This window comes from Diadema setosum, chromosome 13, assembly GCF_964275005.1.
Source record: "Diadema setosum chromosome 13, eeDiaSeto1, whole genome shotgun sequence".
NCBI classification, from domain to species: Eukaryota; Metazoa; Echinodermata; class Echinoidea; order Diadematoida; family Diadematidae; genus Diadema; species Diadema setosum.
The window spans coordinates 135182-150322 of record NC_092697.1 but is presented as its reverse complement, the minus strand read 5'-3'; the positions used below and the strand labels follow the sequence as shown (position 1 = coordinate 150322).

General features: G+C 37.0%; 1 protein-coding gene across 1 annotated transcript; it reads right to left on the bottom strand.

Annotated features, from left to right (window-relative positions):
• Positions 1-1856: 1856 nt before the first annotated feature.
• On the bottom strand, positions 1857-12419 carry LOC140237196 (large ribosomal subunit protein mL55-like). Its single transcript, XM_072317139.1, has 3 exons — positions 12342-12419; positions 3882-4107; positions 1857-2972 (listed from the first exon to the last, which is right to left on the bottom strand). Exons 2-3 carry the CDS (start codon positions 4095-4097, stop codon positions 2823-2825), a joined length of 366 nt encoding a protein of 121 aa, XP_072173240.1. The 5' UTR covers positions 4098-4107; positions 12342-12419; the 3' UTR covers positions 1857-2822.
• Between the last annotated feature and the right edge of the window lie 2722 nt (positions 12420-15141).

Below are 15141 nucleotides of genomic sequence, written 5' to 3'. Positions count from 1 at the left end.
ATACAATAGCTAATTTCTTCTCATTAACTGTTAATTACTGAAGATTAATTACCAAAGAGTCCCCCAAAACCCATGTAATGCATAAAAAAAAAAAACGTTTTACAACTAACATAAAAATCAAAATTTGAGGTCCAAATTTTAAGTCTACCCCTAAGTGTTTGGTATCAAATTAATGGATTTTTCCTGGCATTGCTTGCATGCAACAAAAAACAGTGGTCCTTTCTGCTGGGGAAAGTTATAAAAGTCTGAAGTCCCATCATGGTAGGAGTGTAATGCTGGCTTATTTCTGTGACATTGTGACCTTTTAACCCATGCTGTACAGCAGATGGAGAAACAGCTTATATTTTTGCTTTTCCTAAAAGTACTGAAGATACACTACAATATGGTGTGCTGTTTGCCAATAAATGTTCAGCCAGTTTTGAGTTTTGAGCCATTTTTGCAGCCTTTTTTTTTTATAGTATTTTCAGTGAGGTACATCCTAATTTGACAACTTACAAGAATCTTTTGCCCTTATTCAATATCCTTGGTTTTTTAGCCATGACTTGTACATATGTAGCAATCTATTGTGTGAAATTTTTTAGCAAATTTGAGCAATAAGATTTTTTTTTTTTAATATTTACAAATTGCTGAGAAAATAAGATCCATACCCATCTTCTACTGCATGAAGATCATATGACAAGTGTTCAGTGTTCTTATTTCAATGCTTTTTCATTTTTTAAAGATACATGTATCATAAGCAAAAACATAGTACAGCATATTTTGGTTTAATATGTCATTGTTTGAGTGTCACAGCTTGGATATCAACTCAAGTCAACATAAATCTCATATTCATTCCTCTATCTGTGTTCAAAAATGTGAGAACGGATCCAAACACTATGCACACATATATGAATATTCAAGGTCAAACTGTAAAGATAATTTTTTGGTGAAAAATATCATATCTTCCAATATACCAGCCCTAATTTCATAAAACTTTGTAATAATGGCCAGCATATGTCTGTTACCTCTTCACTCTTTGGCAAAAGAGAAATATTATAAAATACATAAAAATGGTTTTATATGAATTCAAAGTAATCCCTACAAAATTGACCATCCATTTTGAGTAGTGAAAATATGACATTAATTCATATTTTGTGGTATGTCATGGTTACGTGCTAGTGGTGAATTAAAGGGGTATTTATCAGGAATATCTAAAAGCAATTTCAGATGAAAAAACATTTGTCCTTTTTTTTAAATAAATTTTTCCAATATATTAGTCATTTTAATGTAATTTGACACCCCTAATTAAAATGCTAATTTATGCCCATTTTGATGCAAAAATTTGACTCTTTCTTTACATGAAATGAAAATGTGTACACTCAGCTACAACAAACAGCAAAAAACACATTTTCACCAAGTTTTCTCATTTTTCCCGTTATGCATTCGCATACCCTGATTGGGTATTCTTATGTACATTGTATTTCTTTTTTGTTTTTGTTTTTCATTGCTTCTCTTTACCTAGAATAGATGATAACCAAAAAAGGATGTTATCTAAGAAAAAACAGGGAAAAACACTGATTTTACACTTCCTGCAAAATCCATACATTGTACACACAAAAGTCAATGGAAATTGCCATTTTTGGTAACACTGTTCATGAAAATGTGCTATATCTCTTCAAGCATACCCATGATTTTCGTAAATAGGATCTCAAAATGTGCACAAAATGTGAAAGAAACAAAATTTTCAACCTCAAAAAATAATTGTGCAAAACATTGGGGGGGGGGGGGGGGGGGGGCTTTTGTAGCTCCCCCATCGCCGGGCTACATAAGGTATAGTTTTTTTCATTTTGCTCAACCATGGTATAAACAGCAAACAGCCTGATGGGCAAGCAAACAGCCTGATAGGCAAATGGCCTGATGGGTCACCAAACTGTGTGATAGGCCAGCAGACTGCCTGATGGGTCACCAAACTGTGTGATAGGCCAGAAAACAGCCCGATCAGCAAACAGGGAATATGATAAATACAGAGGAACCCCATTATAATGAGTTGCTTGGGTCTGCTAAAATGTTCTCGTATTGCGTATCTTGGTGACAAAAAGGGTAAAAATAAATGAATACAAAAAATAATGGGACCTGCAAAATTATCGCTTCAGGTGTCTCTCTATATCCAACCTTGTTATAACGAGGTTCCACTCTTCTTTGAGATGACCATCTACGTTTAACCGCAATAGGTGTGGAAGTTGGGACAGGGGAGTGAATGTGTAGAAAGCTTCCAAAGATGGACAGAAATAGGCATTTTAGTCATTTCATCATCAAAATATGTGGGTTTTTATATCAACTCCTATATGTTTGTACATGTGCACAGTGAAACATGTAAAAACACGTCCTCTCATAAGCATATTTTTATGTTACATTGAGCTCTATGGACACTGTGATAACACAATTGTTTACACTGCAAGCGACATCGGCAAGCCAATTAACCTGCTGCATAAGAGCTCAATGAAGAGCAGATTGCTTTTGGGATATTGAAAGACGAACATAACACTGGAAGCTGACCATAATACTTACTGAGTACAATAATATTCAGTCCTCTGAAACGCATATCAACATGATCATCTTTCTCCCCTTGTAATACCAGTACAATGTAGTATCATGTCAGTGATTGGCTGATCTAGCATCTCAGCAGAACCTGTTCCAATCACTCATCTCCACTCTGTTTCTTTGTAAGTGACACAGGAAATGTGAGAAAGATGTGTATCCCTCTACTGTTTGCACTCCATTCTCTTAGGAATAATATCTTTCGCTTGTACCTCCATGAGTTTTTGCATCATGTTCTATTGCTGTTATTTTCGCTTGTTCCACAGATGCTTGTATTTGTTGGCATCAAAATTGTCATTGAGATCATCAATGATCTTGACTTTCTTCTTGGGCTGGTAGCGTGTAAGGCGGAGCTTCTTTTCATCCAGAGGCAGCATGTTAACATCTACAGGAAGCTGAAAACGAAAATGAAAAGAATGAAAGTCCCTCACATAAAAGACAAGACAAGTCATGCCTTTCCAGTCTTTTGATAGTATGGAGATGATTTTGACTCTTATTACATCGGTAATTGATGCTATCTTCAAAGAAACATTTACATGTAAAAATGTGTAGGATAAGCATGCAAGGGCTATCAACAGCATGCAATTTCAAGCCAAATTTTACATTTATTTAATGTACATATACAGACAGCTTTAATAAGATGACTGTGAATACAAATGGCAATTCTGAATACTTTTTCTGTACATACCGGTAGTTTTTGTGGTAGTAGTGGTGATGGTGGTGGTGGTAGTGTATGTGTGTGTGTGTGTGTGTGGGGGGGGGGGGTAGTTTACAAAGACATGGGTTTTTGTGTGAATTGCACTGCTGTTCAGCAGTTGACTAAGGGTACATGTACGTTCGAGTGCTCTAGAGCGCACCAAAGCGAACTGAACTAAAGCACACCATAATGAACTGTTCCAGATTGAAGTGTTCGAGAGCTCTGTTGAGAAAGTGACCTCGTGAGTTATTTTTAGAACAGGTCATGCACTTTGTAGAAAGAGGGTTGTTCACCTGGTGTGCTTGAACTACTTTCAGCTGTCCCAAACATAAAGTTGCATTACAATGTATGACATGTGTGCATGATACGCACATTCTCACCCGCGAACTTTTGGTACGCTTTTGGTACCCTTTTGCACATCGGGAAGTGGTTCACTTTTGGCTCGGTACAGTATGGTACTGTACACTTTAGGAGTGTTCAAGCACTCATCTGGTACTGATACAGTACGGGACAGTTCGCTATAGGAGAGCACTGGAACGCACTCTAGGTCTGCTCACCAACTTGGCATTTCAAGAAAGACACATCTCAAAAATATGAAAAAGCATACCTTCAAGATCTTCCTGGGTTCAGAGTACATGATACGATAAGTTGAGCCATCAGTGTTAACCACAACTGTCGGGTACATCCTCGGGTAGATCTTGCGATTGGTCTTGGCAATAGCAGCTCTGTTTGAATTGCACCTCATCAACACCGCTGTTGGAGCTACATTTGACACTACTGGCCTCAGCAAATGCCCCTTACACAGCCGGCAAAAGACTTCCATTTTCTCAGTTCTAGAAGTCAAGGCAACAGTACAAAATATTATGTTACATGGTACCGTACTTAAACAATTCTAAAAGAAAGAAAATAATTTATATTGCTGTATTCCTTTAAAAGTCGGAAAACACTTTTTATTTTCTAATATACCAATTGTTTTGCTGTTTTGTTCTTTGATTTGTTGCTCATACATTGTACAAGTAGGCAAAAAAATCTGACATCTTGATTTCCACAGTATTCTGTGTACTACAGTCTGTGTGTTTACAGAAGTTGATGTAACAAAATATCAATGAAATGTTAATGAAACTGATTCACTATTCACAGCACATCAGCATGACAGTGACTTAAAACATACAGGTGCAGCACACTAATGAGTTGCTTTGCAATATATTGTGTAACATGTGAATGTCCAATGAGAACATTATACAGTATTCATGTCCATGGATACATGTATTGGATATTCTTGACAAATAAAGGTGAAAAAAGAAAGAAAAATGAGTAATAGCAAATTCATTTTTCCAAAGTTTGCTTTGCACTGGTATTTCAATCAAACTGACTTAAAACACAATTTAATGTTTAAAAAATTGTATTGAATCTAAGATAAAAGCAATGTCAACACTGATGTGTCATGTCCGAAACAGTATTTTACTATAATGCAAACATCTGTTGCTTTTCAAACCAGCAAGACTTTGTGTAACCGCTGAGGATGTGTAATTGCTTACAATGACCCTGAACAATAGACATGAATACCACAAATATCCCCTTTTTCAGAGCTCTGCTGACTAGGCTTCTGGACTCTTGCTCCAAGGCACATGAATGCTTTTTTAATAATTCATGATGGATTGCCCCGGGCACTGCTAGTCTGAATCCATGGTAAAGGGTAAAATGCATGCACATGAAAGAAATAGGCACATGTTCTCATGTGCTTGCATACACTACATTCAGGATGAAGAAAGTGACAGCGGAATTTCTCATGACTATGTACATGTAATAGAGCATTCCAATCCTGGCCACTGTTCAGGACCATTGTCAGGGTGTTAACCACACACTCCCATGCACACCAATGGACTCCTGTGCAAAATTACAATTTTGTACAGAGGGTTGAAAACAGAGAAAAATCTGAAACAGAAACCTAACTCTAAAATAAATCTTGAATTTAATGATGGGCAAGTCCAAGATATCGCGCACCTTACGTATGGGACATTCAGAGATTTCAAACCTCTGAAAAGTAATGAAGGAGCACTTGGATTTTCCTGTTTATCATCAGGATGACTGGTATCCCTGAGAAGAACATTGTGTTTAAGTTTGATGTCATTTGACCTTGGGTTAATTATTTTATTAAGAAAAATATGGCAACTTACGTATGGGACCAGAGAAAAACTGGATTTTTCAAAAAAAAGTTTGACTTGAAAGTTCTCTGAAAGTACCTTATTGATCAAGTTCTGTTTAGAAGTAAAGAAAGGTACAATACTGAAGTATCTTTCAGCAAAGTTTCATTGCAAAAGAATAAAGCATTTTTTCATGAAGTTGGTTTAATTAACGAAAGTACACCTTACGTATGGGACATGGCTCAACTTACGTATGGGACATATGTCTTTAGTGCACAAGTGTATTCATGGGAATGACTTTGAATTTTCCCATAGTGTCATATTCAGTTCCACAAATCATACTACAACATTTAACAAATGAAATAGACTGCTAAGTAGGTGCTTTCCCAGTTCAAGTACCTAACAAAAGCTAAAATAAGACAAATAAAAGTAATTACCAATTTGCAATTAAATATCTTAGTTTGGATTCCGTCATGCATTAACACTGTCCTCATGATGTCTATACATACAGATACAGTATATACTGACACTCTATTTCTAGCCCATTTGTAATACTCTGGTCAATATTTTTATCAATTGAAAAAAAAAAAATGTGCAAATTCTAGCTTGTGACCTTGATGTAGCATACATGCACATGTACCATGACTAATTTGTAGTCTTGATAATTTCAACTGTAAAATCAAATGTCATGTACAGTGTAATTTGCAAATACAGTTTGAAGTGGGTACTTTCAGTAGTTCTACAACTGTAGGCTTACCTTGCAAGTTGTCTAGTAAGTTTTTATAGAGCTTTATAATAGTTTGAAATGCAGCACAAAACACAACAACAAGAGTAATTCATTTTGCTCTGTAATCATCATGTTTTGCCATGTGAATTTTAGCTTCTGCAAAATCAATCAAATTTGAATGAAACTTTTAGACTTTAAAAGCCGTGGTAGAACAAAGAGATAGAAGAATGTATGTACCTATGCTGGCTTTTTTTTTTCTCAAATTGCATGGCTTCAAGTCTATGAAACCAAAGACCACAAAATTTGTGTTGATACTTTGTACATACATAATGCTTGTGTAGTGAAACAGGAAAGATTATCATTTGTATTCAAGTCTTCAGAGAAAACGTAATTCTAGATTTGAAACTCTTAAGTAACTCACTGATCTGAAACTTACAATTTTGATAAATTCTAATAACCTCATTTGATCATACACTACCAGATTGCAATGTATGTTGATAATTGTGTAGATGTGGGGTACAAAGTAAGTATGATTTGATGAAGGTGTCTCAGAGCACATCTGTCTCCTCAAACACAAAATAGAAAAAAAATGAAATCCCTATTTTTTGTGTAGTTTGTGTTTTTAGCACTCCAACCAGAGAACCAGTATTGATATTGTGGTTCATGGTAAATATAGTCTTCATTTTACCGGATTTTTAGAAATCATGTTCATGACCTTGATAAAGTCATGACATATTCTGAGGGTGTGCAGTTGAAATATTAAACATCATATCAAAATAAAAAGTATTCTCGTAGGGTTTTTCCTTTGCTATCAACTCTATTAATGACAAAGTTACCTGCTGTCACCTCAAGTGATTTTTCTATTCAGTAAGACCTGTAATGTTGTCATTGATGAGCGCCACAAGCACAATTGTTTTGATTTCCCTTTTGAGGCTGTACAGCCTGTAGTACATGCTGAACAATGTACTGCACCTAAAATGACACTCAGAGAATCCCACTCTCTTGTACAAAGTCATTTTGTAGAGAGGTAAAGTTGAAAATGATAACTGAATTAAGAAAATATCCAATATCAAAATGTTAAAGGGAGGAATGCTAATTGAAGACCAGCTGCACAGCCTGTAATGAAAATAAATGAATATTCTTTATTTTCCTTTCTTAATCATAGAATGACTCAATAATGCTGTTCTTACACTCTCCCTGAGGTCAACTGAGTAGGAGAGGCAGATATATAGACATATCCTTCAGAGTAGGTGCAAAGATAACCATTAACCAAACAAATGTAAGGACATATAGCATCCATGTCAAAAGGCGGTTTTCCCATTCACTTTGCATGTAATGTCCCATACGTAAGGCATTTGTCCCATACGTAAGCAAACTTTAATTAGTTATAAGAGGAAGGACTAATTAAATTTCCACATTTAGTTTTGCTAATATGGAGTTAAAATGAATAAATTAGAACTTCCTGAAGTATGATTGGTCAATGTTAGAAATCTTTAGAGAAAACTTAAAAAAACATACTCAAATCCTTACGTATGGGACACTTCGTTCTGGGAAAGTGCATAATTTGCATAATTAATGTGCTGACCTTGTCTTACCAATTGGAAATTATACTAGCTCATACAGGGGTCATGTCCATAAAGGAACTAGGTCAAGGACAAATTCAACTGATTTTATATGAATATTTTTAATTTGTCCCATACGTAAGGTTTGTTTTTACTTTATGCAAATTAAGGTCATATTTCTTGCATAAATTTGCATAATTCAATATTTTCTTTGCTGGAAATATATAATTTAACTCTTTGGCTACAACATGATATCAATAACTTTTCGATTAAATCAAGATGAATTTTGAGCATCTGAGGGGACATTATCTTGGACTTGCCCTGAAACTGATAATATGCTATCATTTTTAAATTACCTCCAACAAAATTGTACACTATTCAGCTATTGCTTATATATCAATGTCGGTATTATCTGATATATAGTTTTCGAACTTTTAAGGATCAAAAGTGAGAAATGTTTTTTGTAACACCTAGTAGGTGCAATACAATAATGTTATACATTGTACTTGTGGTTCATTTTACATCTTATAGACCAGTAGTTGTACCCTGTTGATACAAGAAGAACGAGTGAGCAAATGTATATTGCTGTATCTGGTCCATTTGCCTACATAGGTTGTTAACATGTCACATCCGAAACACAGTTTGTTTACATTTATCACTGCAAAATGTACAAATGAACCTGAGCTGACATAATTTATGAATACATATTTATTGTGATAAAAGTCAAACACCTACCCCACCTATTTACCTGGTTAGTCTGTTAGTGGAGACACTGACTTGAAAGTTGTGTATACAAGTATTTCGGCTGTGACATACTGTTTTGGATGTGACATGTGTTAATGGAAATCGTAAAATTCACACACAAAAAAAAACCTGAATACTTTCCTAATTTTCACAGATTCATATGAGGGTATTAGAATAAGCGGTGATTTAGAAATGGTGAAAACTGTTCTGCTTTAATTTTTGGTATTAATCATCTCAATCTGAAATTTGTTTCAGATGTGACAAAAAGTTTTAATTTTTGGCATGTTTTCTTTTCAAGCATGGGTGATACCTTCATACTGCTACATAAAGTAAATCTACACATCATTGACCATGTATTAAACAATGATTTGATGCTTTGAATGTCAATCAATTTATTTCAAGCACTGATTCTATACGACCCAAAATTGTTAACAGAAAATGTCACGTCCGAAACACCAATTTAAAAGTTAGTGACACATGTACGTATGAGATGTTGTAGTGTTCCATTGGCCCAATGGTGGTACATTGTATATGGTAGGTATTTAGTTACCCTATTTGGTAGCTCATTTTTTAAACCAACCGCCCGTTTTCCCATTGAAAAGCACATAAATCCAGTGATTGGGCAAATATGTGTTAACAATAATTACGTGTATCACTAATGAGGATTTTCTTCAATTCTTTTTCCTCCTGTTTTCTCAGGTCATTTACCTGTATCCCCTTAATTTTTCTTAATTTGTATTCATGTTCGAATGTTCCAGCGTATTGCGCCCGTCCCACATGTATTTTTGATTTTCAATGCGAGAAAGCCATTGCACAAGGGTGGTACGTGGTCGATCTAAAAATAGGTGGTCAATGAGTAGTAGACTTACCAACTATACCCTAAAACCTTGCAAAATTTGTCCCTGAAGAATGGCAATTTTTGACCACATATGCCTCCCTCTGGCAAGGTGGATTGGCCCAGGGAGGTGTAAGAAAATGAGAGACAACTCCTGCTCTCCTTTGAAGGATGCGCGGCACCGCCGAGAAGTTATGCGCTTAACTACAGGTGGAAATCAGGTGCTTTGACAAAAGAGAGCATCAATAATCGGGTCTAGCGCTCTCACATCTAGAAATACTTGCCCCTACTGCATTTCGCTCTCTCTTTCAATGTGATGGCAACACATTTATGTACCTTGAATTGGAGCAGCGAATCAAAATGCAGTGTAAAACTGACAATTTTAACAGCAAATATTTTAAAAGCACGCTGGAGCAAGCTTTAGCGGAGTACTTTATTTGAAAGATCAAAATATCCCAGATTAAAGGATAGAAAACTAACATGCGGAAATGTGCGCATTATAGAAAAATATTAGGTTTTAAAGAGGGCCTAATTTTCATTTCACTTCAATTTGTGCATTGCGAAGAAACTAGAAAGACATGTTTATATTATTGAATTCTTTCCTAAACTACATTGTACTCTTAATCAATTCGAGTATTTCATTTAAAATTTTACGGAGAAATAAAGCTTGTAATTCAACGAAAGGTGAAATGCGTTCTTCGTCTCCGCACTACGCCTTGCAACTAGAGCGGTGCAGAGCATGACTTCAAAGCGTATATTGGAATGCTAGACATCCCATTGTAACGTTTTGAACCCAAACATGTGTTTGCATGAATTAACGAAGAGTTGTCTCTCCTTTTCTTACACCTCCCTGATTGGCCACAGTCGGGCACAGAGGTTTGTAATGTTTTAGGCCTAGTCTATGTGCTATGGCCCATTGCATTTGGGTGCTGTTCGTTATTCCGGCGAAGATTCGTTAATCCAAAACACACAAATTCCCATAAACTATACCTTTCCCAGAGGTTCGTTAATCTGAAAATGAAAAAGGGCTCGTGGTTAAAGATAATATAAAGTTTTGGTACCTAAAAAGTTTCCCTGAATTTCCTTGTCTTAGTCTGTGTTTCCTTTCATATAACTAACACTGTGAGACTTACTCGCCCCAAAGTGCTCTCATGTCTGAGTAATCATGCAATAATGGTTTTGTACCAGAGCCGCCGCCGTACGGCGGCATGGTAGTACACGTTTTGTACGAAACCATTATTGCATGTTATAAAATGGGTTCAAGAATGTAGCCAATTGGAAGCGCTGAAATGAGTCACGTGTGCGTGCATTAATTTCTTCAGGTATGCACTAAGAAGAGTCTCTCTTCCACCTCCCTGGCCTGACGTACGTCACAATGTTTACACTAGCAGTGCGCACTCAATCAGTTGTTACAAGTGCGTCACGCGCTACTATACGCGCTGTCAATCCTGTAAACAACTTCTAGTTTGGGCCGCAGGCTGCCACAACAGCCGGCGGCCTTTCTTGTGCATAACAGTACGTGGCGTACGTATACTCTTATACGTACGTAAAGTACTTATGTGCGGGATTTCCGAGTGCGACGTGCGTAAATGTTTGGGACGAACATCTTCGGACATCTTGACTTTTGAGCGAGTGCTACATGTACCTGACTGGTATTGACCCACAAAGGTACGTGAATAATGCTGTTAGTTTTCGACCCATTTTATAAAACAAATGATGCACAGGATTATTTCGTGGCGTTAGTGAAGGTGCGGCGCACTCTCGAGTATTGACAACGGTTGCAAACATGCACTCGGCTGCGCCTCGTGCATGTCGCACCATTGTCAATACTCTCGAGCGCGCCGCACCTTCACTAACACACTCTATCCTGTGCATCATTTGTATAATAACTGCGACCAGCAGCGTGCAGCCCCATATGTATAGCTAACTGCGACCAGCAGCCCCATACGCATAGCGTAATGGGGCTTCGCATTGTAGCATTCAGGATCATGACAGAATTAGTATCGCGGGTAAATATCAACTTAAAATCCAAAAATTTCTTCAATTTGTAAACTTACCAGTTAAGGTGAAGTATTGAAAACAGGCTTTGGGCAACGTTTGGTTCTGCCAATGGTCCCTTTCTGTTCGAATTGATGACTGAATGTGACTCGGTCGAGAGGACCTTGGGAGAGCTACATACACTGAATACTACGGCCAACGCATGCGCACACAAACATCTTATCTGTTCATGGATTTGAAATTTGTGCGCATGTGATGTGCATGCGCTGGCCGTAGTATTCAAGGTGTATGTAGCAAACCCAAGGTCCTCTCGACCGAGTCACATTCAGTCATCAATTCGAACAGAAAGGGACTATTGGCAGAACCAAACGTTGCCCGACGCCTGTTTTCAATACTTCAACTTAACTGATAAGTCTTCAAATTGAAGAAATGTTTGGATTTTAAGTTGATATTTACCCGCGATACTAAATCTGTCATGATCCTGAATGCTACAATGCGAAGCCCCATTTTACGCTATGCGTATGGGGCTGCTGGTCGCAGTTAATTGCATGATTACTATTAATACTAAGACATGAGAGCACTTTGGGGCGAGTATTAAAGTCTCACAGTGTTAGTTATATGAAACTGAAAGGTACTTTAACCTGAAAAGGTAGCACTTTTGGTGCCCTTTTAAGCTTTCAAACTATGGTAACGCAAATGGCAACACGACTTTTTTTACTTACTTTTTATAGTTCAACAAGTAGTCATTTTAAAAGTTACACCACTGATTTGAAACAGGACTAATTTATATAGGCCTAGGTCCTACATGTATGAAAATGAAGAGGTCGACCGACCGCGCGCGCGCCGCGCCGCGATCACACGTGCCTTCACACAAGATAAGAATTACTAACTTGAAATTGTACATATTGGACTGAACTACTGCACTACTGTGATAAACTGATGAGTAGGTCTGTAGTAAACAGCGGTAAAGACTTTTCTGTCCACCTATGCTAGAGTGGCATGGGAATCTCATGAAAATTTACGGCAGCTCGTCGATAGTTGGGTAATCACATCCTACCTGAAGTAATAAAAGGCTATGTAGGCAGGCAAGATTTTGACATCGGTGTGAGAGTCTACGAAGCGTCGAATTCGGCGACCGGATAATTGGATGGGGCCAAAGGAGGCCCGCACGCGATTTTTTTTTCCGTAACCCTAACGCGTCGAAATTGCCAATTGTGGCACTTGAGCAAAGACTATCAGTGTACTACATGTACTGTAGTTGGTTGCGATACTTGTGTTGCTTTCTTGTATACAGTACCATGGTCGTCTGCTAACCACAGAATCAGATTAGAATGTGAGAATGGCACGCCGCCTTGTGAACTGTCATAACAACGGCTTTGTGTGTGTGTGTGTGTGTGTGTGTGTGTATGTGTGTGTGTGTGTGTGTGTGTGTGTGTGTGTGTGTGTGTGTTGTGTGTGTGTGCGTGTTTCCACTTCGCCATCGGCATTGCGTTCTGCTTTGCCGTCTGCTTACACTACTGGTATTCCTGTGGTTTTGTTCGCCGTCTGCTGACACTTTTCCTTTGTCTCGCAAGACTTAATTGCGCTGTTAATGATAATAATAAATATCATTTATAAAGCGCTTATTACAATGTTTCTAATCGCTGAGTGTCTCGATGAAAACATTAGAAAAGAGAAATTCAGTCATGGAGTACAAATTGTTGTTAAGATGCAAACTTGAAGTTTTCATCAATATCTTGCAAAAGTAAATTGGAAATCTAATCTTGGAATGAATTATGATATAAGTATTATATAGGCCTATATAGGCGTACAACTGCAGCAATTGCTATTAACATTGATCATGTTTATTAAGCCACGCAGAATCAGATTCGAAGTGGGTATTAGGTCTAATTGGGTAACATGAATACACTATATACCTGATCCTTGGTTAATTTGGGTTTATACTTCTCCAACCTCACGATGATTGTGCTTTAAAAAAATGATTCAGAAAGGCGTAGTAGGCTCCTTTTTAGTTGAGGTTCATGTAGATCAAGATATAATTATGATTAAATTCTCATGCACTAACATCCACGATGAAGATGGGGAGGGAAGAGAAGCTGGGGGGGAGTAATCATCGATTTCGATCGATAAAATCTCTATATTAATATATTAATTCAATCAGCTTTATAAAGGCATTTTGAAACAGCGTTTATAAAGCAAACAGCAACAATTTACTCATTTTCATTCTAATATCACGTACGGTTTGAATTGATCTATCAATATAGATATATAGGTCTATATTTTTTGATGTTCACTTTATCATTGCCAAACCTATAGTTCTCATCAAGTGCCTCGTTACCTCTACCAAAACGACCATCAGTCAAGGAAACCCAAACCCAAAGAGAAATGTGGATTGAGTGAAAGCAGCAACATTAGTAAAACACATCAGTGACAGTTAAAGGAAAATCGCACAATTTTTTGCAAAAGATGCAAAAGTTATGCATTTTTAACGTTTTGATGTTGGTACAACTGGATAAGGGGATACTATAAAAACCGCTTTCAGAAAGTAGGGGGAATGATTACTTCCTTTAACGTAACTTATGTCAGTATCAATTAAGTTGATGGAATGTGTAATTTTCATGAAAAATGATTTCTTTGTGGAATTCTCTTCATGTTTTCTTTACATTGTTGTCCACACATGTAGTCTCCTTATCCAGTGATTACAACACCAAAACTATAAAAATGAATAATTTTTGCATCGATTGTCGGATTTTCCTCAAACTTTCACTAATGTTGCTGCGTTCACTCAATCCATATTGCTCATTTGGGTTTTGGTTTCCGTTAATATCAAGCAATCATCACTACCATCATTGCTTCAATTAGATTATAAAACTGAGGGATCGATCACAGAAAAGAGTTCTGTGGGATCGACCATAAACATCATTACTATCATTTCACAACTGGATATCATCTTATCATCATCATCATCACCATGATTGCTACTCGTATTACCATCGTATACAAATTACCACAAGCAATCTTCCTCCACCATATTGCACTTATCAATACTTTTTTTTTTCATGTCACCAATCCATCAACAACTTCACGAAATCTCTTGCATATTTTCACCTTCATCATTTTCATCAGTCTAAATAAGCATTGCGACTATCAATATATTCCTACTCTATCCTCCCTTCAATGCCCACATGGCCTAGCACCCTTATTGTTAGTCGATTCAATGGATGATGAAGATAAATGATTGAATATTAATACACTGATTTGTTTGTTTGTTTGTTTATAAGAACACTAGCCGCATTCACACGTGTTAGCTGGTTACCGAGCGCGCTCCAAAACTCGAGTTCATGTTATACTCGTAACTTTTTATGAAACTTCATGATCGATACATTAGATATAGAAACAATCACCTGGCATTAACTGGTATCAGATTCCCAGGTGTGTTCATGAGTATATGAGTAATACACATTTGTGGAAGCGACTTGAAACGATCGTTTTATAATGTGTTGTTATTTGGCACAAATTAATTTCATTTATTCTAATGGTGAAGGATAACCAAAAGAAAATTAATCTACCCGATATTAGCCAAATTTAAGGTCTTTTCATTAAGTTGGAACATCAAGCATCTGTTCAGAGTCACAGACGCTTCTTACGCGTTTTTATGATATGCATTTATAGGAAACTGATATACGTTTAAACGATGTTAGCCATCATATTATGGTGTCCTATATAGCTCCATACCAAGCCTGGACAAAAGTACGGAATCTATCAGCAATGTTGCAATGTGTGTGTGTGTGTGCGTGTGTGTGTGTGTGTTTTCTTTGCACCGAAAACTCGAGGGCGGGCGCCTGAAAGTGCAATGA